General features: G+C 39.9%; 1 protein-coding gene across 1 annotated transcript in view; it reads right to left on the bottom strand.

Annotated features, from left to right (window-relative positions):
- Positions 1–8,210: 8,210 nt before the first annotated feature.
- IntS4 (integrator complex subunit 4) overlaps positions 8,211–23,023 on the bottom strand; it is a 31,298-nt gene continuing 16,485 nt past the window's right edge. Inside the window, exons 7-13 of the mRNA XM_067117538.1 lie at positions 14,903–15,121; positions 14,383–14,557; positions 13,795–13,928; positions 12,774–12,968; positions 11,568–11,714; positions 10,279–10,401; positions 8,211–9,424 (exon numbers count right to left, since the gene is read on the bottom strand). Of these exons, the coding sequence (XP_066973639.1) occupies positions 8,327–9,424; positions 10,279–10,401; positions 11,568–11,714; positions 12,774–12,968; positions 13,795–13,928; positions 14,383–14,557; positions 14,903–15,121 (2,091 nt within the window). The 3' untranslated portion in view covers positions 8,211–8,326. The remainder of the gene's footprint in view (positions 9,425–10,278; positions 10,402–11,567; positions 11,715–12,773; positions 12,969–13,794; positions 13,929–14,382; positions 14,558–14,902; positions 15,122–23,023) is intronic.

Here is a 23,023-nt window from a genome sequence, read left to right as displayed (position 1 = left end):
TGAGAGAGAGAGAGAGAGAGAGAGAGAGGGGGAAAAAAATGAAACAGACGAGTGTGATGTCGGTGTACACACACAGATGCTGAAGATTCAGGAATGTGAGAAAATCTGACACAACCACAGTAAACATGTACAGCATATAATTATGTACAAACTTCTTTGGCAAAATATTGTTGGCTAAAGACTGATAAAAGCTAATAATGATACTGATCTACTTCTTTTTAACAGTAGTCTATCTGATAATAATTTGAGGCATGAGCCAAAAACACCAAAAATGTTACATCCCTGGATGTCTCAACCAGAAGTGCTAAAGATCAAGATAAACTCAAAATGGATGAAGGAATGACATACACAGCCAGGATGTCAAAGGGGTGCTGAAAAGCATCCTCCAGAGCAGCCCAGTGAGTCTGGGATGCGGGAGCAAAACACAGGAGCTCTCTGTTTAGCTGCAAGGAAAACATGTTGATCACTGGTGTTCCCCAAAGCTTGAACAGCCTTTCCACCATGCCAGGATGTAGGGCGCATTGCCAACCTGGCAGGCGAGCTGGTCTGCAAAAACAATTCCCCCTGCCTAGGATTTACCTGGCTAATGCTTGATAGCATGGTGAATTGCTTACTTGTGCCTCTGCACTGCAACCTGGCATAGGTAAAAGGGAACTGTTCTCCCCAAAACTGAGCTGTCCACTCTTGCATCTGCACTACAACCTGGCATAGGTGAATGGGAACTGCTCTCCCAAGCTTGATGACGCACACCATTATGGTTGTGCAGTTGTTCATCTACTGTACATTACAGCGTGATTCATCCCATGATCTTAGAATGTTTGCTGGACTAGCAGCAATACATGCATCTCCAAGATGTTGAAGTGCAGATGGTCGTTCTCTGTCTGCACAGCTGAAGGTAAGAGGGAGGGTTGCTTGAGGTTGACCAATGCTGTTTCAGTAACATGTGCTAGTGAAGGTACCTATGAGGCAAGAGTTTCTCCAAGGACAAGCTGCAAAAGCAGAGCTAATTGCTCCTGTTGCGACATTAACTGCTCTATCACCCCCCTGAACTTGATGATACTTAAATTGGAAAAAAAAAAAAAAAAAAAACTCACTGCTGCAACTCTGCCAACATGGTCAGAGCTTTGGGAGATCCCAAAGGTATGCTAAAAATGGAATAAGTAACCATGAAAAGGGATGGAGATAGTTCTTGAAAGGTAATCAGTAACCATACCAAGGGCACAGACTACCCAAAGCTCCTGGACCTATCACACAACCACATGCCAAGTGAGGGGGGGGGACTCCCTCCACTCACACATTTACTTCCAATTAACCATCTTGTTACCAAGTTTTAATGACTGTTTCTAGCTTCCTCTGAGCAATACTCCTACAAAACACGGTAATGGTTTGTATTCCTGCAAGAACAAGTTAATGCAGTTTAATGGAGGTTCTGAGGATGACAATAAGAACCACCCTCTCTTTGCCCCTAGTTAGGTAAAGCTAGGATTTGACCTTATACCTATAAGTGACAAACTTTAGCAAATATCACCAGAGGATGGGGGTTATGGCTAAGTGGGGCCTCTCATCTTTGGCCAAGTTACAATGTATCCTGCAATTATCAAAGCCTCACTTTTCAGCCATGTTTAGGCATCAAGAGGTAAAAATTCCCCGAACAGGAAGGTCCTGTGCACTTAGTTATCACTGGATAAGGAACATTATGTTAGAACAGATAGTAATTTTACACTACAGAACACGAAGTAATCTTGTAGTACTTTATAATTCCTAGCCCATACTGAATTCAATAATAAAAATGTTTGAATGGTCGTCATTTTGACATTTTTTCCACTGATGGACCTACTCTTTTCAACCTGTTAAAACTTCAATAAACTTTTATGCTAATGTCCCCAGATATTTTTTGACTCCTCCCACTTCCACAACAATTTCTTGAGTTTAACAACAGCTAACATTCATGAAATCTAAAGTAATATATTTTACAGATGTAAATAAACTTTTTAAAATTGATTTGGAAAGTAATCCCTTGGCTGAAAGAGTCAGTTACTGGGATTGGAAATGACACAAGAAGATAATGTGTGCCTACCAACTTCAAGGTATGGAATGCATGGGAAAAATTTTTTTGTTCAGTAGATGAAACCCATTCAAATGCTGCATGGAAGCCAGGGGGCTGCATTCTTGACAGTTAGGACCCAATATGCAAGGTCACATCGAGATTTATTTCTGTATTTCAAGGTTAGGTTAGGATGGGGGTCCACGGGGAATGGAGGGAGCAAGGGACACAGCCATTTATGGATCAGCCATACCAGGTTAGGTTACGATACTGGCCCTTATATTAGTCTATAAAATCTCTGGCACTCTAGGTCAGATTAGGTGGGTCAACCAGGTAAAGCCTGGAGCCCTGGGCTAAGTTAGGGGGGAAGGTTAGGCTGTAACTGGATTTGTTACATTTTCATGCTTAATTGTCTTGTGATTATTACTACTGATAAGCAATAAATGCGTTTTTTCAACTGACGATGTAATTTCTGTATTACCTTTCTTTCTGACTGTGGCATTAGAGTTGTATCTGGTTTTCCTCACCATAGCCTAACTACCCTGGTTTCGTGGTTCCTAAAAATTTCAGGGTATAAGGTGGCAGGAAAAAATAAAAAGTGATCTGCAAACACAGCAATACTATAGTTCAAAATGCACGAAACACAAGTTCACCAAGTAGGAAAATATATGGTTTATGTACCTGGTTCAAGTAATACAGCATAAGCCCAGTGCATAGGTTTCATCCCTGCAGCTGCCACAGCCACAACCGTATTTTTATGCTTATCTTTTTTTTTCATGAACCTAGGCATATATATTTTTCTACCACCTCACACATTAGGCATAGCTGCACATTCTTGCTACCATTTCCTACATTACGAAACAGGTTTCAACGGTGGTACCCTAGGGGTAAGGGGAACACAAAACACTTTAATCAAACCCAGCAATAGGCCCAATTATTTTAAAAACACAAAGCACAAGATAAGCAGTGGGAAAAAAATATGGTTCAAAGCTCTCCTTATAACTCGGTGAGAGCCTACTTCAGAAAAGCTGAGCGCACATAATTCCTGTTATGCATAATGTCACGTTGGGGGGGGGGGGGTCCTGGACAGGGCACTGCACCCTTGGATATGTTAGGCAGATAAAGGTAAACATTACGGTACAGTTAGGTTAGGATTACCTCTGTGGAAATAAATTTATTATCCACTTAAAATACGTTGGTTTGTATTCCTGTAGGAGTTCCTAAGGTTGGAAAGGAACTTATCGTAGTTTATACTCACAACATGTCCGTTACATCTATTACCGTGCCTAATAATAGAGGCCTTCTACATATTAAAGTCGCACCTACGTGAAGTTGAAGAAGCTTTCATTAGGCCTACCCCCATGCAACTTTTTCACGGTCCTTGACCACCTCTGTCCCGGTCATTTCCAGAAACGAACTTTTTCTTGGCCATCTTGATGTAATATTGGTGTGGTCATGGCACAGTTTAACGTAATTACAATCATATTTATTGTGGGATTTCATGGTTTCTGTGAGAGTCCTCAAAAGGAGTCCAATATTCAGATTAACTAGCTAGGCCTACATGACATGGCCTTTGTGAAAATGCGGTCTTTCTCTTGACAGATTTCATATTATTACTCTCCATAATATTATTCTCCTCAAGTTACTAGCATATAAAAACGACCACAACTGAACATGACTGACGAACACTTTTCACATTGCAAAACGCATTCGGGTATTTTCACTGACCAAGGAATGAAACTCTACAGTGTTGCCAATACTGAATTTTAAAACCCTTAAGCCTCACTAGATTCAGCGACGAATTAAAATAAAAGATAACAACAGTAAAAAAAAGGGGGGGGGGGAAATCAGTACCATTTGGAAAAAAGGATTAACTATACAAAAGAGAAAAGCTCGTAAAACTGTTTAAATTTAAATACTGTAGCTTTGCACCTAATAGAATAGTTAGTGTGACCGCAACCGTGTTTGTAGAGTGAACGCTTAGGAACCAGGAACCAGATATTCAATTCCGGGGCTAAGGCAAAGCGGAGCAATGGCTGATATTTGTGAACACCGATAGTATTTGACTCATCAGTAAAGTAAATTAAGATTATTAATTCCCACTGTAGCTATGGAATGTCATGAAGTGAGGTTATGGAATGTCTCTTATCGTGCCACCACATTCCGCTCTATTCATTTATGCCATGGCTGGTGTCCTGGAAGCCTTTGCAAAAATTGAAGTCATAACTTGTTTCAAGTGGGTTATATTAACTAGAAATACAGCCATTATGCCTTCAGTTATCCGCAACTCATTCACGCGTCGCGGCGGCTACATTATACCGGACGTTAAGAGAGTTGAATTTCACGAAGGGATCTCTATGGAAAAAGCTCGAGCGTTTCACTTATATTTTCCTTAACTGTAAAGGCCTTCAAATCAAATAGCTTTGGAGCTTATGCGCATCATTTGAATGAAAGTGGTCGGGTCATTCTCCAATATATGGCCACTAAGGTTAACGGGAAGCTAAGTCTAAGTTTTCCGCATTCATTTTATATATTCCCACTTTGGCTTCCACAGACACCAAGGCTATTCCTAATCTTTAGCATTCTGCTACCTTCATTGACTCACCTAATCTGGTAATCATATTCTCTATCTTTTGTTACATCTATGAATCATATACAGGTTCTTCCCTTCTTCTGTCGTCCATATTAATATTTCTGATCCGTCTTCCTGTTCTTTTACTCTCATAAAAGTACTTTTGTTTCCGATCACCCTAAGCTTCCTCATTTGTAAACACTTTCAACTCTTTTACTGTCTTCGGCATATTTTCACTATCTCTACTCGGTACTACATCATCAGCAAACAACCATTCCGCACACTATTCTTGATGTAACATTTACATATGTACTACTTTCCCTTATTTTCATTCCTCCTTCGAAGGTAACCTAATAATAATAATAATAATAATAATAATAATAATAATAATATAATAATAATTCTCATATATTAGACAAAGGTGAAATCCTCACTTTTCTTTGCAACTTGTCTTTTCTGACTTGTTTTTCAACCTTCTTACTCCCTCCTTCAAGTCTTTCCACCCATCCAGTTTTTAATATTCCCATGAAATTCATTGGCTAACATTAAAAGTAGGAGTAGGACCTGATCAATTAGGGTACCTCCTCTTTATCTTTGTCACAGATATTTTCCCCAGCTGACTTTGCATTTCCAAGTGACTGAAGAGGCTCAAACACTCGAGAACTCAAACACCAAAGTAAATATCTATTAAGTTCTGATTGCTGACAATGACTTAGGTTTACTACTGGACAGGAAGAAATTTGGCCCATGTTGAAAAACATCTGGATGAGAGTTCTACAAAATCTTGTGATTAGTTGTGTCATAAATATGGTGGACTATTGCAACTCTGTCTATCATAAGCTGCCTCAGATGCACCTTAGGCAGCTGCAAATTATATGAAACAGAGTGGTAAGATTTATAAAGGAAGTTGCACCTCAGGACAGGATTATCCGTGCTGTTTGAGTTGCATTGGCTCCCTATCAAAGTTAAAATAGTGTTTTAACTATGTGTAATTACTCATAAAGATATCAAAACTGGGTCTCCAAATTATTGGAAAGGTTTGTTGTGTAAAATGCAGCCAATGGATGGAATCAACACAAGATTAATCTACAGATGGTATCACATCATTTGACCCAAGATGCACTTCGAATGTTAATTTTAGAACCTGTAAATGAGGCTACTAGACTGTACAATAAGCTCCCACTTTATATCAGGAAGACTGAAAATATCATCTTGCAAAAAAAATTAAAGTGTTATTCCCTGAATGTTAAGACAGTGTAGATTTGAAAATTATATGAAATACACCATTTATATCTCAGAATGTCTCTGCGTCATTATGCATGTGAAAAATGACTTTGCGGGTCTCACAGAAAGCCTTCAGGTGAAGCGCGACCTGAGAAAACTAGAAGAAACAGTAAACTGTAGAAATTCATGAAAACTTCTATCACTGAATGAAACAAAACCACAGTATGGTAAAGATATCTGGACTATTATTAGTGAAGGATGATGTTGCTGTCATACTCACAAGACTCCTGAAGATATTGAAGATGTACCCTAAGCTGTAGAAGGATGAAGGAATTGTGTGTGCTGTGAACTGCTCTTCTGAAATTTTAGGGATTTTATGTTCGAAGGCTCGATGTGAGTCACTTTCACCACAATTTTATTATGTCCCAATTTCCACCAGTTTTTATTGTCCTTCGACATACTGAGCTGTTGTCTCAGAAACCCTTTTACAAAAAACCTGTCACCCTTCCATCTACATATTCTGAAACTCTCCTCTACCATTGTAACTTTAAATTGCTCTCGACAACTTACCTTCTATACCATACATCATCAACACCCTCTGCATTGCCTCTCCATTGGTTCTTTCACGAGTTTTTTCTAAGTACTTGAAGCCTCATACACCATTTTTCCCTTCAACTATTCCTCTTCTCAACATTACTGTACTGTACTACTGTGTAACAAATACTTAATCTGAACATCCTCTTTCAGTAAACCCACACTGTTCTTCCCTATTAATCCTTCTGTTACCAATTTTACTTTCTCAGTGTAAATCCTTAATCACTTTCCTCTAAGAGGGTGGTTCCAAAGAAAACACATTACCGCATCAATAATTAAACTACTTAATGAATCATGAATAAAATCCCATTGTAGAAACTTCTACAACTTTAACCACTTCATACAGCTACTCAAAAGGCTCATCAGCATCCATCTAACCCCTTACATGGTCATTCACCTCCATCTTGTATGCAGTCCTACACTTTGTGGATATTGAGTGCTAATCTTTTCATCAGTTGTTCCTGTCTTTAATTCTTCCTACATCATATACACTAAGCAAAATAATTCATCTCAACTGCTTTAACCTTTTTGCTTTTATTGCATTCAACATTAATAGTTGATTTCCATAAAGGAAATTTAACTCAACAATCCTTTTATACAATCCCATTTTGGCTTCCATAGACATTTGCAGTGTTATATCAATCTACTGAGCACACCCTGCTACCTTTTATACAACAATGTTGCCTTGAAAGTGCTTCCAAGTTGGATACTAATGCACTGTATTCCAAGGGAGATTAGAGCCCATTGGAAGAAATGTCTTTTAAATAGCATATGACCTTTACCCTCTAGACCAACTGATACTGCTCCATTATTTTACTCCTATTGGCTGATGAGAAATAAAATAAATAGTACTCTCGCAGCTCTGCAACATGTAAAAATTATTAAACAGAAAATGTTGTTGGTTTTCCTATCCCACACCCTGTGCTATGTTGTCACAAGAATTCTTGGAAAAACAGCATTGATTATGGTACAAATGAAAAGAAATATTAAGTTTTTAAAGATGAATTGCATTTTTTCTAGGTATAAAAACCTGAAATCTTTTGTACAGATATTGGAAACATTGTATCTAATTAATGATAAATAGGCATGGAGTTGGGGATAAATGCCTCTTATCTGACTGTACGGGATTTTTTTTGCTTCAGCAACGGGCAGACAAGGGTGGGATTTAGTTTAGGTCCCTATATCTAAAAAATCCAGTTTACTGGATTTGTTCCTATGAGAATACAAACTTTCATGTTCAGTATGAAGACTTACTCTTTACGTGGGAGGTGTTGTCCAAGAACATGACTAGTGTTGAGAATCAATAGAATCAATACGAATAACCATACTTACTTTTAATTGACTTCTGTGGAATTCTGCAAAGTGACTTCCTAATCTGAAGAAGTACTTTGCATTAAAAATCATATCGTTAGCTATCATAGTTTTGGTGCACTTGAATATAAAATGATTTTTTACTTCTTTTGCCTTCTCAAAACTTATATTTGTTAATTCATGATCGCCCGTGTGCCTAAAAGTTTTTATGCAGAATTTTCCTTAGCTCTGAAATTAAGAGAATGAATATGAAGACAACTGCTACGAAAACAATAAAGTTTTATAAGGTTTTAACAAATACTAATTAATGTTGAATGTGCTATTTCATGAAGGTAGAACTTATATTTGGTAAAAACTAAATCATATTTGCATGCAAATTTCAGAAAGCCTGAATATTCAACTAATATATGTTCGAGGCATTTATTCTGAAAAGGCAAAACATCTTGTAATAGATAAAAAACTACATTTCACTCAAATATAAATTTATTAAAAATACTTTAACATTATGACTAGCAGCTATACTGTACAACAAATAGTCTATTATTCAAAATAAATGCTAGGCATTTACAATAAAATGAAATCTATATTCCTTTTCTAATAGACTTAGGCCATACAAACACTTTAACAGGTTTAACTAATTGTATAGTAGTAGCTGAATCATCTGATTTTACTACAGAATGCCTCCTTGCAGCCAAGACTTCTTGGTCACTAAGATCCAATACTAGTGATATTCCAACCTGACAGGCTTCTGACCATGACATCTGAGCTGATACTAAAACAGTGGTAAGAAGGCGGAATGTTCCAGGACCAACCGGCCTTAAGTGACTTTTAGGAGGTACGATTAAATGAGTGGAATGGTCTGGATACGCTACGCGTATGCGTAATGTAGAAGGATCTGGAATGTGAGACACTTCTGCGTCTAAAGGTACACCAACAACTAACCCAGCGCTCAATTTATGGATTGATTCACTATCTCCCTGAGGTTCTGAAATCTCAGCAGAACACATGCGCACCTGAGCTGGATTAGAGATTGGAGCCAATGCAGGGACAGGATTGGATAGTAGCAGTGGCTGTAAAATACGTGCCACGGCTCCAGGTCGAGGCTCCTCCAACTGACTCAGTTCTTCAAACACTGCTTCCAAAAAGGAATCTGCTTTCAATTTTTCATCTGTCAGGAATCTGTGTAAAGCTTCTGTGTGTTCTAAAAAGTTATCACATAAGCCTAAAGCAGACCCTGTAGATCCATGTACAACATACACCAACTGTAAGGCTAAGGTCCTAACACGAAGGTTTCGTATGCTTGCTTCTTCGGTGGGACTCAAGTTAGTGAAAGCATGACGCAGCCGAAATGTGTTTCGCAGCAACTGGTCCACATTACTTTTAAGAGCTCCACTTTGTTGCAAAGAAAGTGACGATGGTGTCAACCAATTCCTGGTAGACATTATTTTGTTAAATAATAACATACACTGAGTGTACAATGCAGCAAAATGAGCTGCAGGGGACAAAGCTGGATCAATATCTGCCAGTTTGATCAAATCTGAGTAAACTGTTTGGTAAACTGATAGCCTCATCTGGGTAGAGGCACCATCTAAGCAGGCTACCTTTTCCAAAGATTCCTTTAAAAACCGCGAGGTGTTGGTAGTTACAGTTTCAACGGTTGGCTGCCATTCTTCATCAAGCTGTAAATAAAAATTATATAAAAATTATCATATATTTGTGTAATAACAAAATATTTTTACACTCAACATAGTTATAATTTGTATTATGTACTAAAAAAGTATAACACAAAATTTCTAGTACCTATGAATATGCAGTATCATGTTTTAAAAAAGAATCACAGAGCACAGCAGGCCTAGAGGGATTCTTCGTAAATGATACATTAAAGCAAGTGAGGTTATAGCCACAACCAAATCTGAAAGTCTCACTACCATGCCCTGGAAACCTACCAGTTGTCAGTGTTTCCAACTTCTTGAAGTAACACCTCAACTTAATGGACTTGTATACTTAACAGCTACCATACCATAATTTTGCTGTATGCTGCCATTTTAGATATGATATATTTTTAGATGTAACTCTTACACTGAATGGTTTAAAGTAAAGGTTAGATCAGGTTAAGGACTAGAAAATATTCAAGTGTAGGCTATAAAATAGGGTCTTTGCTAAAAATAGTCTATAGCTGAGTTACTGCTCTGCTCTGCTGATCTTGTGCCCTTTTAAGTCTGTTGTAAATTTTCCTATGCCTTGCTGTATCTTGTATCATTTACTTCATAATCTTATAATTAAATTTCACTCATACATGAGTTGACAAAAATATATGAAACAAGAGCTTAAATCAACAGCTGTATATTTATATTAATAATCAGTCCACTACTTAGCCAGCTAAGTTGGGAATTCAGCTTGGGATTTTATCTATTTTAGCAATAAGATTATAAACAGATAATTGAACATTCAGTATTTCCACAGTTAAGCAAGTAATGTCCTCTACCTCGAAATACTGAAATAGTAAATTCTATTTCTTTACACTGTCCTTTACCTTTAAAACTGGAACAAGCTGGGGCATTGTATCACGAAGATATGCATAGTGCCGGAGTGTGTGCTGTTCAAGAAGAGGCAGAATGGTTGGGCAGTGTTTGGCTGCATTCAACACCAGTATCAGCTAGGACAGAAATGATAAATGTAAATTATAATCTAGAGGATAAATTTAATATGCACATGTGTATGTATATATCATGTAAGCAAATTATTTGAAAAATCATATTCAAAATAATGTGTTGTACAAAACTATGCTTACATATCCCTCTCCTTCCCCCCCCAACAAATATAAGATTAGAGAAAAATTAAGTGAAAAATATAAAAAGACATAGCTATTTAGGTACAGACAAATTTTTGCAATTCAAGTGATAGGTATTAGTAACATATACTTTAATTAAAAGACATATCTAAACAAAAAGGAAATGCATAACAAATCACTGAGGTCTTTAACATACGTTACCGGCTGATGGGAGGTGTGATTTTTTATTTACTGATAATGATGTTTTATAAATATTCAAGGAGGCAATTATAAATATTCAAGGAAGCAACTATGATTCCAGTTCTCGTGTTATTTAGGTCTTATTACAAGGGTATTTAACTAAGCATTGCAAGATTTCAGAATTAAATTGCATTTACTTCTACACTAATGCTATGGAGGTACAAATGAGGTAGCATATTACAGTATAGCAATGTAGGTAAATAAGGAAGGATGGATACATGGTATCAAGGACCAGACATTGAAGTCAACAAGGTCAATTAATAAGTTAAAAGGTCAATTAATGCACAGAGCAATTCTGAAAACTGTAAAACCAGGAAATCCACCCTAAGACTTAGAAGAATGCAAGAAAACAAAATTCTGTACATGGTCAACTATAATTCATTAACCAATTTATTAAAGATACCATTATACAGTATATGTATACTTGTCAACCAACTATCAGGCCCTATACCAGCTTCCAGCTACAATTTTTTGCTTATCTTTGCCTCTTTGTTTGCCTATCTAGTTTGGCATTCAAGTTTCCTGTCAAATACCCCATGCCATTAATGTTTCAGAGAAAATAGCAGCAAACTAGCATAAGCTATTTGCTTATGTTGGTTTGATGCATCTTCTTTTAACTGCTCTTGTTTATTGCCTAAGTATTCTTATCTGCACTTATATGCTAATCCTCAAACCAACAGTCACTCAGTGTATTTGGTATATCCACTACAGGTACACATAACATGATAAACTTCTTGTGCAAAGCCTATGACTGGCCTTTGCTGATGGAACTCTCAGCTGAATTTACTTACCTTACATATATATTCACTATCTTGTACACTGGGCTCCACACCATCAAAATATGGATGTATTGCAAGAAGCTGAGGCACCAAACTTTGAACTAGGATTGGGTGATTTGAACCCATAAGACGCAGGCACTTGTGAATGCTGCGTTTATCCTGCATTAAAACAAAAAATAGTTATGTGAGCATGCATTTATTTTGTTTGATTAAAATTGGTTGATTACTACATGCTACAGTGCTGCGACACTTCTCTGCAAAATGACTAAAGAAAATGAATGAAATGAAAATACACAAAGAGCTAGAGCCAGTCTAAATTGAAGAACAATACAGTACCTTATTCTGTATTAAAGACAAAACATTTAAATTTGGTATTTGGCTATATCATGTATAAAATAATTAACAAAAAAAATAATTCAGCACATTTGACAAATGTAGGAGGGCTATGAGTAACTGTCCTTGCATGCTTGTGGTTGATTATAGTACTTCATCATGAATATGTAATTTCAATAGGTTAGGCTCCTGTGACAAACTTCTTGAATGATGCATTTGCAAGCAAATTTACAACGAAAAATCTCTTGAAAGATATGAGGAATATATTACAGTTTCACTTTTTTATGCCACTGGTGTTATACTGTAGTAAACAAACATAATCTAGACTGGGTTAGCAAGGACAGCCTCAGGTCATACAGCCTCTTAACATAGTCTGATCATACTAACTGAAAGTAAACGAAATGCACCAAACTGTTTTTATTCCATATTTCCACTGCTTTACATATACAGGTCACAAGGGCATGCATCAGCAGGGTATATAAATTGCAAGGTTAGTTTAAGGTTTTGGGGTAACCTAGCATATGCTATGTAAAGGATTATTTCCTTCACATTGCATTTTGTATTTTCTGCTCCTGTTTGAACCTATTTGTGGAGTTAAAAGAGAGATTACTATACTTGGTGAGGATTTTCCCAAATGCTCATGTGATCAGTAAGGCTAAGAGTTTTAAACGACACCGTAAACCTGAACTTCTCATCTAGACAGCTATTACAGGAATCTCCATTGTCTTCCTGAAACAGTTACATTATCGGAACAAACATTTTGCCCACATAATATATTTTAAGAGCTTTTAGTAAAATAAATTACAAAAAGGGAAGGACCCTGTTAAATTAAACTTTGGGATAGAATATTTAACACAAATAAAAATATTAGAAGTTCCAACTGACCTGAGGATATCTTCTTAAATTTTCCAATAGGCCAGTTACACAAAGCTTTACACAGTCCATTGTGGAGAGCAATGTGGTTGCAAGAAAAGTGTGTAAGGATTCTCGAATGTCAAGTGAAGCATCTTTTAAAGCATGGAGGATTTCACCCAACTGGTCTGCTCTCAAAGTTATATGTGGTGCTACTTGTTGAAGAACCTGAAAAATGATGATGACTATCAGATAAAACATACTCTGAACAGTAAATTACAGAACAGTAACAATGCTTTTTTGTATTTTTTTCCTTTCCTGTAGCTTTTATATAGAATTAGAAGTTTAAATCCTTTACTGATGTACTAGGGACTATTAGTAAAAGCCAGTATGTTAGTTGCAAGATTTGATGTGAAATAAGTTCGCTCTGGTATCTAATTACTTGTGCGCTTTCGTCTGAATTCCTATCTAGTTTAGGTCTTCATTCATGCTAATTGTCAATTATTTCCTCCCTCTGATTTTGCTGTTAACATTAGGTCAGTGGCTTTAGCAAAGCTAGGCTTCCCTTTCAGAACTTTTTTGTAGCTGCTTCTTCCACCATGATGGGCACAAAGAACTCAAGGTTGATTTCTGAGTCTGAACTCTTAGGTCTTGTGATATATAGCATTAACATCACAAGCACAATGAATCTTTTCAGTAGCCTAAATACTTTAAAAATACAAAAATACACAGGTGAACTGTCATTGTCATTGAAAAAATGAAGGTCATCAAAGCTGTCTACAAGAATTAGGAATCTAATAAAACACTTTCATTTTCCTACTCTGCTTTATCATTGTAATTAAATAAAAATTAATACATATGAAATAAGATAAAATGAAACATCAGAATATTTTTCCAAAAAAAGATAAAATTTTGTATTACCAATTAACCAAAAATACAAAAAAAAAAAAATGGTTATACTGCTGCAGAATAGGGAGATAGATGGGTATAAACATACCTTACATGATTTACTGCCATCAGCAAGTACCTTTTTAAACATATAAGCAAGCCTTACCTGTATTGCTTTCAGGCGAACTTCTTCAATTTCATCATTGAACATGTCAACCAGGAAATCCAGCGACTGGTTGGCAAACTGAGCATTGTTAAGAGCCAAAGCACAAATAGAATCCAATGTTGCATTCCGAACCTCTGTTTGAGATATAAATTTAAGAAAATTTTAAAATATCCTTCCTTACGTAAAAAAAAAAACACTGAAATCAATAAATAACAAAATGAATATAACTGTGTAATTATCATAAGGTAATCTAGAAAATTTTACAAGAACTGCACAAGCCCACATGAAAACATAAGCATAACTTGTAGTGCTGAATAACTTGTTCAGTATATGAAGAGATGCAATATAAGCAGGCAGCCACAAAATGTCCAAAATTAGTAACTAGAACCTATAGCAACATATGTAAGCTCTAAGAATGTTTTGGGACAACAATTTCTTTTTGTCTTAGAGACTTATATTTTTCTAATGAAACATCCTTGTTGAAAAAACAAGGTGGAATGGATGAATCCCAATATATAATACAATTATTCATCATTAATGCACAGAAATACAGGCATAAACTACTGAATCTTGCAAAAATTTACTCACCAAGGAACTCATCTTCTAACCCATGAACAAAAGCACCACAAGCTCCAGTGTTAATGACTGACACTGAATCTGCCTCTACTTCCTCCTTTGGTGCATCATCTGCCCAACGTTTGCCTGATGACCACTCCCCTGAGGCTACCATTGCCCGAGCACGTTCATGGGCAGAGCGTTTCCTCTGCAATGGAATGTCAAATTAACTGCTGACATAGAGTGAGTCACCATCACTGCTAATTGAAACGTCTTATAGGGGCTCGTGAGACGCAACCTTATCAAAACTTAAGGAAAACAAGGAAGACGTGACCTTTGAACCAAACTTGTGTGCAAGTCTAGTCTCAACTGCACCAAATTTGTCATCTGATCTTCTCCTTGGAATAGCCACTAGTTGCTGGTGAAACTGTTGAAACTGCATCTGTATTTCAGTAATGTGGGTTTACTTTACGTGTATTATATGTAAATTAACAAATGTAGAACATTTGCTTCCAATTTACTTGCAACTATTCATTAAAAAAATTCAACTCACCCTTAAGTTAGATATAAGTTTCTTGTCAAGGGTCTGCTGCAAGAAATACTCAGATACATTGGTCATGCTGCCTAACAGCGAAGCTGCCTGTGTTCTTACACGGACACTTATATCGTTGACAACATTGCATATCTGTGAGAATGCATGATCAACTAAACGTACATGGTGATCACTATCAGGGATAGGAACTAAACGTTCTGAATCACTCTCAGCTACAACCTGCAAAAGGATACAGTGAATTAAATTTACAAAACACTGGAACTTACACTCAAATATACAATGGAAATATATGTGAACAGCTTGGACTGCAAGTAATAAACTTATACTTTTCGTAGCATCTACAGTATTCCTGAATACCCAGAGGTTGTGAAAAGTCACAAGAGTGCCTACCAAGTTACAAGGTAGAAGTTGGGAAAAAACTTGCCCCATAAATTCTGTCTCACAACCATGTGAATCACACTACATGTGCAAAATGATTGGTCTCACAGGTGTGGTGGTATTCCCATAGCCATTTAGAACCGTCAGAGTAATTTTAACTTTGGGTTTCCAATGTGATCAAAATGAACTGCATAAAACTTATAAAACATTGAGATTATGACTTAGCATAATAATTTGTGATTTTTCTTTACATTAACGAGACTGTATAACATATAATACGACAGTGTTCCTCAGAACTCTATTCTCACCAGCTCTTTTTATCCTCTTTATCAAAACCCTTCTTCAATCCTCCTCTTCTTTTCACAATTCTGCTAATTATTCCACACTCCATACACAAAATTTGTTCTTCAATTCACACAAAACTTCACCTTGCTTTCCTTAAATCTATTAATTATGATCATTTAATCTATCAATTCTGATCTTTAGGGACCATCAAAATAGGAATTGCTCAACAAATTCAGTGCTTTTACAATGAGTTTCTAATTCCTCGGTTCTTTCATTTTTTATGGAAACAGTAAAATATGATATTTTAATGATAAAATAAGGTTTGTTCATACTTACCTGGCAGATATATATATAGCTGTGTTTCTCCAATCCGACAGAATTTCAAAACTCGCGACACCGGTACTGGCCAGGTGGTTAATACTCATTCCCGTAGCTGGGAGGCAGAGATGAGAGCCATTCCATTTCTATTCAGATTTTCTAGTGCCACTGTCTCAAGGAGGCGGGGAGGGCACTAAAGTATATATATCTGCCAGGTAGTATGAACAAACCTTATTTTATCATTAAAATATCATTTTGTTCATGACACTTACCTGCCAGATATATATATAGCTGAATCCACCGTAGGAGGTGGGAAGAGACAGAATAGGATTTAGGAAACAAATAAATGTAGGCGAATGACGCCTTGGTTCCTTACCTGTTAGCATAGCTGACTTGAGGTTATCTGTCACCCAAGCCTGCTTCTGCTAATCCAGAGTCTCCAGCAAGGTAGGGACCTATAAAGCTGGAGAGATCCAGATGACCTGTCCAAGGGGGCGTGACCACAATAGGACTAGATCATGTTACCATACAGAGAGGAGAAGGAGCAACGACCAACCACCTGACCGCCCTATCTAAGGTAAAAGAACCTAGCATAGGCTAAAAAATTGGGATGTCCACCTCAATGGCCACCCAACAACCAGAAATAGACAACAACAAGATTAAAAATACTACCTAACCCCTAAAGGATAGGATGAGTATTGCCCTCTTCTCCCAACATAGTGTCTGCGGAAACGTCACGGTCCCAGCGAAGAGCAGTCTTCAAATGTCGTCTTCACATCTCGCAAGTAATGCGGCTTAACACTGAATTACTTCTCAGAAGGTAGCACCAAGAATATCACTCAGAGACATATTCTTTCGGAGAAAGCCATGGAAGTCGCGATAGCTCTAACTTCATGAGCTTTTACTTTCAGAAGTCTCATGTCACCTTCTAAGCAGGAGGAATGAGCCTCTCGAATAACACTTCTTAAAAAGAATGCTAAGGCATTCTTGGACATGGGAAGATCAGGTCTCTTCACCGAACACCACAGATTGTCCGATGAGCCTCTAGTATTCTTGGTCTTGGCTAAGTAGAACTTAAGAGCCCTGACAGGACACAAGACTCTTTCTGACTCTTGCCCAAGAATTTCCGTCAAACCTTTGATTTCAAAGATTTGGGCCAAGGGTTTGAAGGATTCTCGTTCTTGGCTAAGAACAAAGGATTTAGGGAGCATACAGCATTAGGACCCCTAAAGCCAATATGTTTGCTAATAGCCTGCACTTCACTGATCCTCTTAGCTGTCGCCAGAGCCGTTAGGAAGACAGCTTTCCTCGTCACGTTTTTGAGGGAAGCCGAAGACAGAGGTTCAAAATCACTAGACATAAGAAACTTCAGGACAACATCCAGATTCCAAGAAGGTGTCCTGAGTTGAGGAATTTTGACAGTCTCGAAGGATCTTAATAGATCGTGAAGATCCTTGTTATCGCACAAGTTCAGGCCTCTGTGTCTAAAAACTGCCGATAACATACTTCTATAGCCCTTAATCGTCGAGACTGCCAGTTTATTCTTATGCCTCAGATAAAAAAGGAAGTCAGCTATTTGTGGTACAGAGGTCGTGGGCGAGAAACTCCTTTACTCCTGCACCATCTTGAAAAACAGACCACTTGTACTGGTAGACCGCATTCGAAGAAGGTCTCCTGGCATTGGCGATGGCCTTTGCCACAGATCTCGAAAAACCTCTTGCTCTGGCCAACTTTGAGATAGTCTGAGCATGTCAGACTCAAGCGAGAGGTTTGGTGGAACCTCTTGAAATGGCTGCTTGAGAAGGTCCACCCTCAATGGAAGCGTTCTTGGAAAATCCACTGGAAGGACAGGTCTCTGAAACCAATCCGCTGCTGGCCAAGAAGGGGCTATTGAGTCATCCTTGCTCCTTCTGGCGTTTATAAACTTCCTTATCACTTCTCCCAGGATCTTGAAGGGAGAAAGCGTAAGGTGAGGTCCTTTCCAGTCCCAGAGAGGGGGCTGTGGCTAACGCTCACTGGGTTAGGACAGGAGCAATAAAGGGGAATCTTGCAGGTCACTGGGCGTGGCAAAGGTCCACTAGAGGGGTCCCCAAATTCTCACAACTCTAAACATACACTCCTTGTGAAGAGTCCACTCGGTCGGTAGCAACTGATTTTTTGCCCGACTGAGAAAGGTCTGCCGAATATTCTCCACTCCGCAATGAACCTGCATTGAGAATAGTACCATCCAGAGCATGAGTCCCGACAGGATCTCCTCCAAAGGATAAACAGGGAGCAGATCAGTACCCCCTGTTTTTGAGTGCAGCTAGAGCTGTGGTATTGTCGAGTGGCCTGGACAATTCTGCCTGCCACTTGGGCTTGAAGAATTGAAGAGCCAGAAGATAGCACCCAATTCCTTCAGGTTTATGTGCCAGGACACCTGTTCCCTCTCCAGGTGCCTGGCTTGCTTCCTCCCTCTAGTGTTGCTCCCCATCGCCTGGGCCAGCGTGGGAAGAAAGCAGCACTAGGTGGGGGCTCTAGTGAAGAAACCCCTTCTGCAAGCTGGGGTCAACCACACTTCAGATGATCCTTGACAGAGGAGATATCGTCAAAATCTCTTCAGATTCTCCCTTGTCCCTCCAGTTCTCATAAGAAAAACTGGAGGTCTGGGAATGGAACCTTCCCCAGGGAAACAAACTTCTCCAGCGAGGAAATGGTCCCCAGCAAACTCATCCATTCCCTCACGAGCATGTTTCTTTCCCTAGAAAGGACGAAACTTTGCTTAAGCAAAGCCGTTGCCGTTCTCGGGATGGAAAAGCTCGAAAAGCCACTGAATCCATCTGAATCCCCAGATAGAGCGATGGACTGCGTCGGGATCAGATGGGACTTTTCTTCAGTTCACAAGAAGTCCCCAGGACTTGCGTCAAATTCAGTGTGAATGTCAGGTCCTCAGACACTTCTCCGAGAAAGGCTCGTCATGAGCCAGTCGTCTGGTAAGAATGACACCCGAACGCCCGCCAGGTGGAAAGCCACCTGCAACGTTTTCATGATCACCGTGAAGATCATGGGAGGCGGTGCACTGAAGCCCACAGAGGAGCTCTGAACTGGAGAGCTGCGTCCCCAACAAATCTCAAATACTTCCTTGATTGAGGATGAATGGGAACATGGAAATGCGCATCTTGTGGTCAGAGAAGACCATCAGTCCCCTGGTCTTAAAGGCCCCTAAGAACCGTCTAGGCGTTTCCATCTTGAATCTGTCCTTTGAAATAAAGCGATTCAAGGCACACATCTGGACCCGGTCTCCACTCTCCCCGACTGTTTGGGACTAAAAAAACCTGTTGTAGAACCGGAGAATCAACTAGAACTTGTTCCTGACTCTTTTCTAACAACTGCTCAGGGGTCCAAAGAATCTGTTGCTTCTCTCGGTGGTAAAAGGCAATGACAGATCCTGGGCGACGATGCAAAGTGAAACATGAAAGGATCTTGTAAACTTTCTCTAAGACGTTTAGAACCATCACGTCACATTCCTGCGTGTTCTTCAGGCTTCATAAAATAAAAAAGCCACAAGCTCTACAGGTGTCTGGAGGTGAAAGAGTCACTTTTTTCCCCTAGGTTTTAGAGGGCAGCTCCTCTGGTAAAACCTCTTTCCTGCAGCGGAAGCGATCTAGAGGAAGAGAAGTTCCTCCACGAAAGGGCTTCTTCTTCCTGGATGACAACACTGAAGCAGACGAAGAAGAAGAAGAAGGAGCTGGAGGGACGTCGAGAAGAATGAGCCAACAGGTCTTGCGTGGCCTTCTCCTTAAGACTAGCGGAAATGTCCCGAATCAAGGACTGGGGAAACAGATGGTTGGACAAGGGAGCGAACAATAATTCTGCCCTTTGCGAAGGGGAGACAGACTTAGCAGTGAAGTCACAAAACAAGGCCCTCTTCTTTAAGAGGCCCGTACCAAAGTGAGACGCCAGCTCTTCAGATCCATCCCTAACTGCCTTGTCCATACAGTTAAGGACACTAGAGAGCTCCCCCAAAGTAATAGAGTCCGAGCTTCGAAGCTTAAGATCCAAGGCTCCCAAGCACCAGTCCAAGAAATTAAACACCTCCATGGTGCGGAAGAGACCTTTGAGATGGTGGTCGGTCTCTGACAAGGTCCAAGAAACCTTAGCAGTAGGCAGATGAGACCTACGGGAGGCGTCGACAAGACTGGTAAAATCCCCTTGAGAAGAGGAAGGAACTCTAGGGCTGAGATCTTCTCCCGTCTCATACCACATACCAGCCTTGCCTGAAAGCTTAGACGGAGGCACAGCGAAAGAGGTCTTGCCATGGGACTTCCGTTCCTCCATCCACATGTTGACTTTCTTGAAAGCCCTCTTGGTCGCCAAAGAAGAAGTCATCTTCAAAAAACCAGGAGCTCTCCTAGCTTTGGAGGAAGCTAGCTGAGAAGGAGGAGAAAGAGGAGCCGAAGGCTTAAACTTGTCCCCGAACAAGTCCTTAAGCAAGCTGGTCAAAACTTGGTAGTCCGAAGAAGAGGAAGCAGGCGAGCTCGACTTCAGCAGGATCCGAATCGGCAGAAACCTCTCCCGCCACAGCCGGAGAAGCAAACGAGTCACCCAACACTTTAGGGGAACGAAGGCCTTGAGGTCCAATCCGAAGAAGGGATCTCCTTTTCTCAGAAGAAACAGAATGCTCCGGAACGTCCTGAAGAGCAACCGAAGGAACGTCCAGCGGAGCGTCTTGGAGAGCGTCCTGAAGAGCGTCGTCACAGGCGTCACGCCCAAAAACCGGAAGAGCGTCCCGACGAGCGTCCTGAACAGAAGCGTCCTGAAGAGCGGCCGAAGCGTCACGGGAAGAAGCTCGCGAAGCGTCCTGTTGACGAGCGTCACGACGAGGAGCAAGAGAGCTAACAGGACGACAAGGCGACGAAACAGGAGAAGGAGACGCATTTAACGCGGAGCAGGAGAAGGAGACTTCCTTGATCTCTTGACAGGCAAAGTCAAGTCCTTGCGACGACGAGGAGCAGAGTCTTTCTCGGCAATAAGAGAAGACAACTGTCGCTGCATCTCCAACAAAATCTTCTTAGCAGGCGAAGAATCCTGTCTGGGAGGAGAGAGAATCCTATGGGAAGGCGATGGGCGAGGGCGCCTTCTTCTTCCTCACAGGAGCAAGAAAGGTTCTCTCCATAGAGCGGCTGGGGCGCTCGAAACATCCTCATCAGACGAAATCCTAGACTTCTTCTGCGGTGGAAAGGCATCAAAATAGCTAGCCGGCGAAGAAGACTGGCGAGCAGCGTCCTCTTGAACACGACTCCTCTTGAGAGGGCGAGAGTCCTTACGAGAATTCCACCCCTTGCGCGGGGAGGGCGCCTCGGAGGGCGAAAAGCAGTCGCGCGCCAGTGCGGCGCCCGAAGCACGGTCTCTGGCAGCCTGGCCTGAGCGACCAACAGGAACTGCGAAGGGACGTCAGATCGGTCGGGAAGCCCCGTAACCTTCTTTGCGACTTTACGACATGCCTTCTCCTGAGTCCTGGGGTCTTGACAGCGGTCCAGGCCTAGAAGCATTATGGGGCGATCTAGCGCCCCCTCCCACAACACTGGGGAGCACTGCACTTCCACAGCACTTTTGGAGAGAGTCACTTTGTTCTCGGCGCCTGGATAGGATGAACTCATGATCTCGCCAGGGAGCAGACCCTCCACAGACACAATATCAGGGCGAAGCAAAACCACCAGGATGGGTGCAACATCATCACTACGTTGGGAATATCAGGAGAGGGAAATAACCTGACTCTTGCACACTCTGGAGGAAGACCTCCCTAACCCTGTCACGCTCAACTTGCGAACACTCCCGAATCATCCGACTTCAGCTCGCATCCGATGGAGGTTCACACTCCCTTACATCGATCATCTATAAGACAAACATGCCCCCTACACCTCAAACAAACAGGTGAGGGTCTGAAGCTTTCGGTAGCCTCACCTTACAATCACTCATACAACATACACGGAAACTAGCAGAACTAGAACCAGACATAGTTAAAGAGAGGTCATAAGCAAAATCCACAACAATCCAGAAAAAGCGTGTGCCAATCCACAGTCCAAGAATCAAAACCAAAAGTCAAGAGAATACTTAAGTGGGAATAAGCAAGTTAACGAAATCCAGAGGCGGAGGTACTGTAACAGATGTTAACAGTACCGGCGACAGAGAAAATCTGAATAAAAAGAATGGTTTTCCCGATTCCCGCCTTCAAGCGGCGGAATGAGTACTAACCACCTGGCCACCTTCGTGTGCCAGCGAGTTTGAAATTCTAGCCGGTTGGAGATACAGCTATATATATATATCTGGCAGGTAAGTGTCATGAACAAATTTCCAAGTTTCATCAACAGTTTGGATATTCAGATTACCTGTACTGGCAAACTTTTCTAGGATATATGACACTGTTTCCATTCTCCCCACCACCTCCAGTTAGCAATTATAACAGCAGCATCAACAGCAGTGCTCTTGCAAAGGAAGTTCTCTATGATGCCAACCTCAGATAGCACGTATAAAGGTATACTGGACAACAAATAACAATGTGATTACAGTATACACACCTTCTCAAACAAATCCAAATTTTAAAACAACAAATGATTAATTTCAATATGTTAAACATACGATGTGAAATACAGTGACGGAAACACTAATGCCATTTCAATGCACCATATAAAAGATAGTACAGAAAACGTTAATGCATTATGTCCATGACACTTTCATGAATGTTATCAATGATAAGCAAGATAAAAGCTGTGACTTAGTACTATCTATGCTGAAAAATACAAGGTCATTGGCCAACTAATGATACAATATAATAATATGTATTATACATAATGATGAATACACCTACAAATAATATATCTTACAAAATACAAAAATAATCCAGTATTCATGCTGCCTGAAGACACAGGATAAAATAGAATTCAGGGTAACAGAAAATGAAACTAGGTCAATGAACTTTGTGCTAAATGCTGACATTTGTCAACATTATATAATCAATAAACAGTATAACCTGCTCACTTAATCTTATATGGCTGGACCAAAAATGGTTTATCTTAGTAAGAATACAGTATTACATCTTATTTATCGTATTGCAAACCATCAAAAGTAGATAACAGGAAATATAGAAAAAAAGGAGATCAG

This window comes from Macrobrachium rosenbergii, chromosome 15 (genome assembly GCF_040412425.1).
Source record: "Macrobrachium rosenbergii isolate ZJJX-2024 chromosome 15, ASM4041242v1, whole genome shotgun sequence".
In the NCBI taxonomy this organism is placed as follows: domain Eukaryota; kingdom Metazoa; phylum Arthropoda; class Malacostraca; order Decapoda; family Palaemonidae; genus Macrobrachium; species Macrobrachium rosenbergii.
This window is presented reverse-complemented; position numbering and strand designations above follow the sequence as displayed.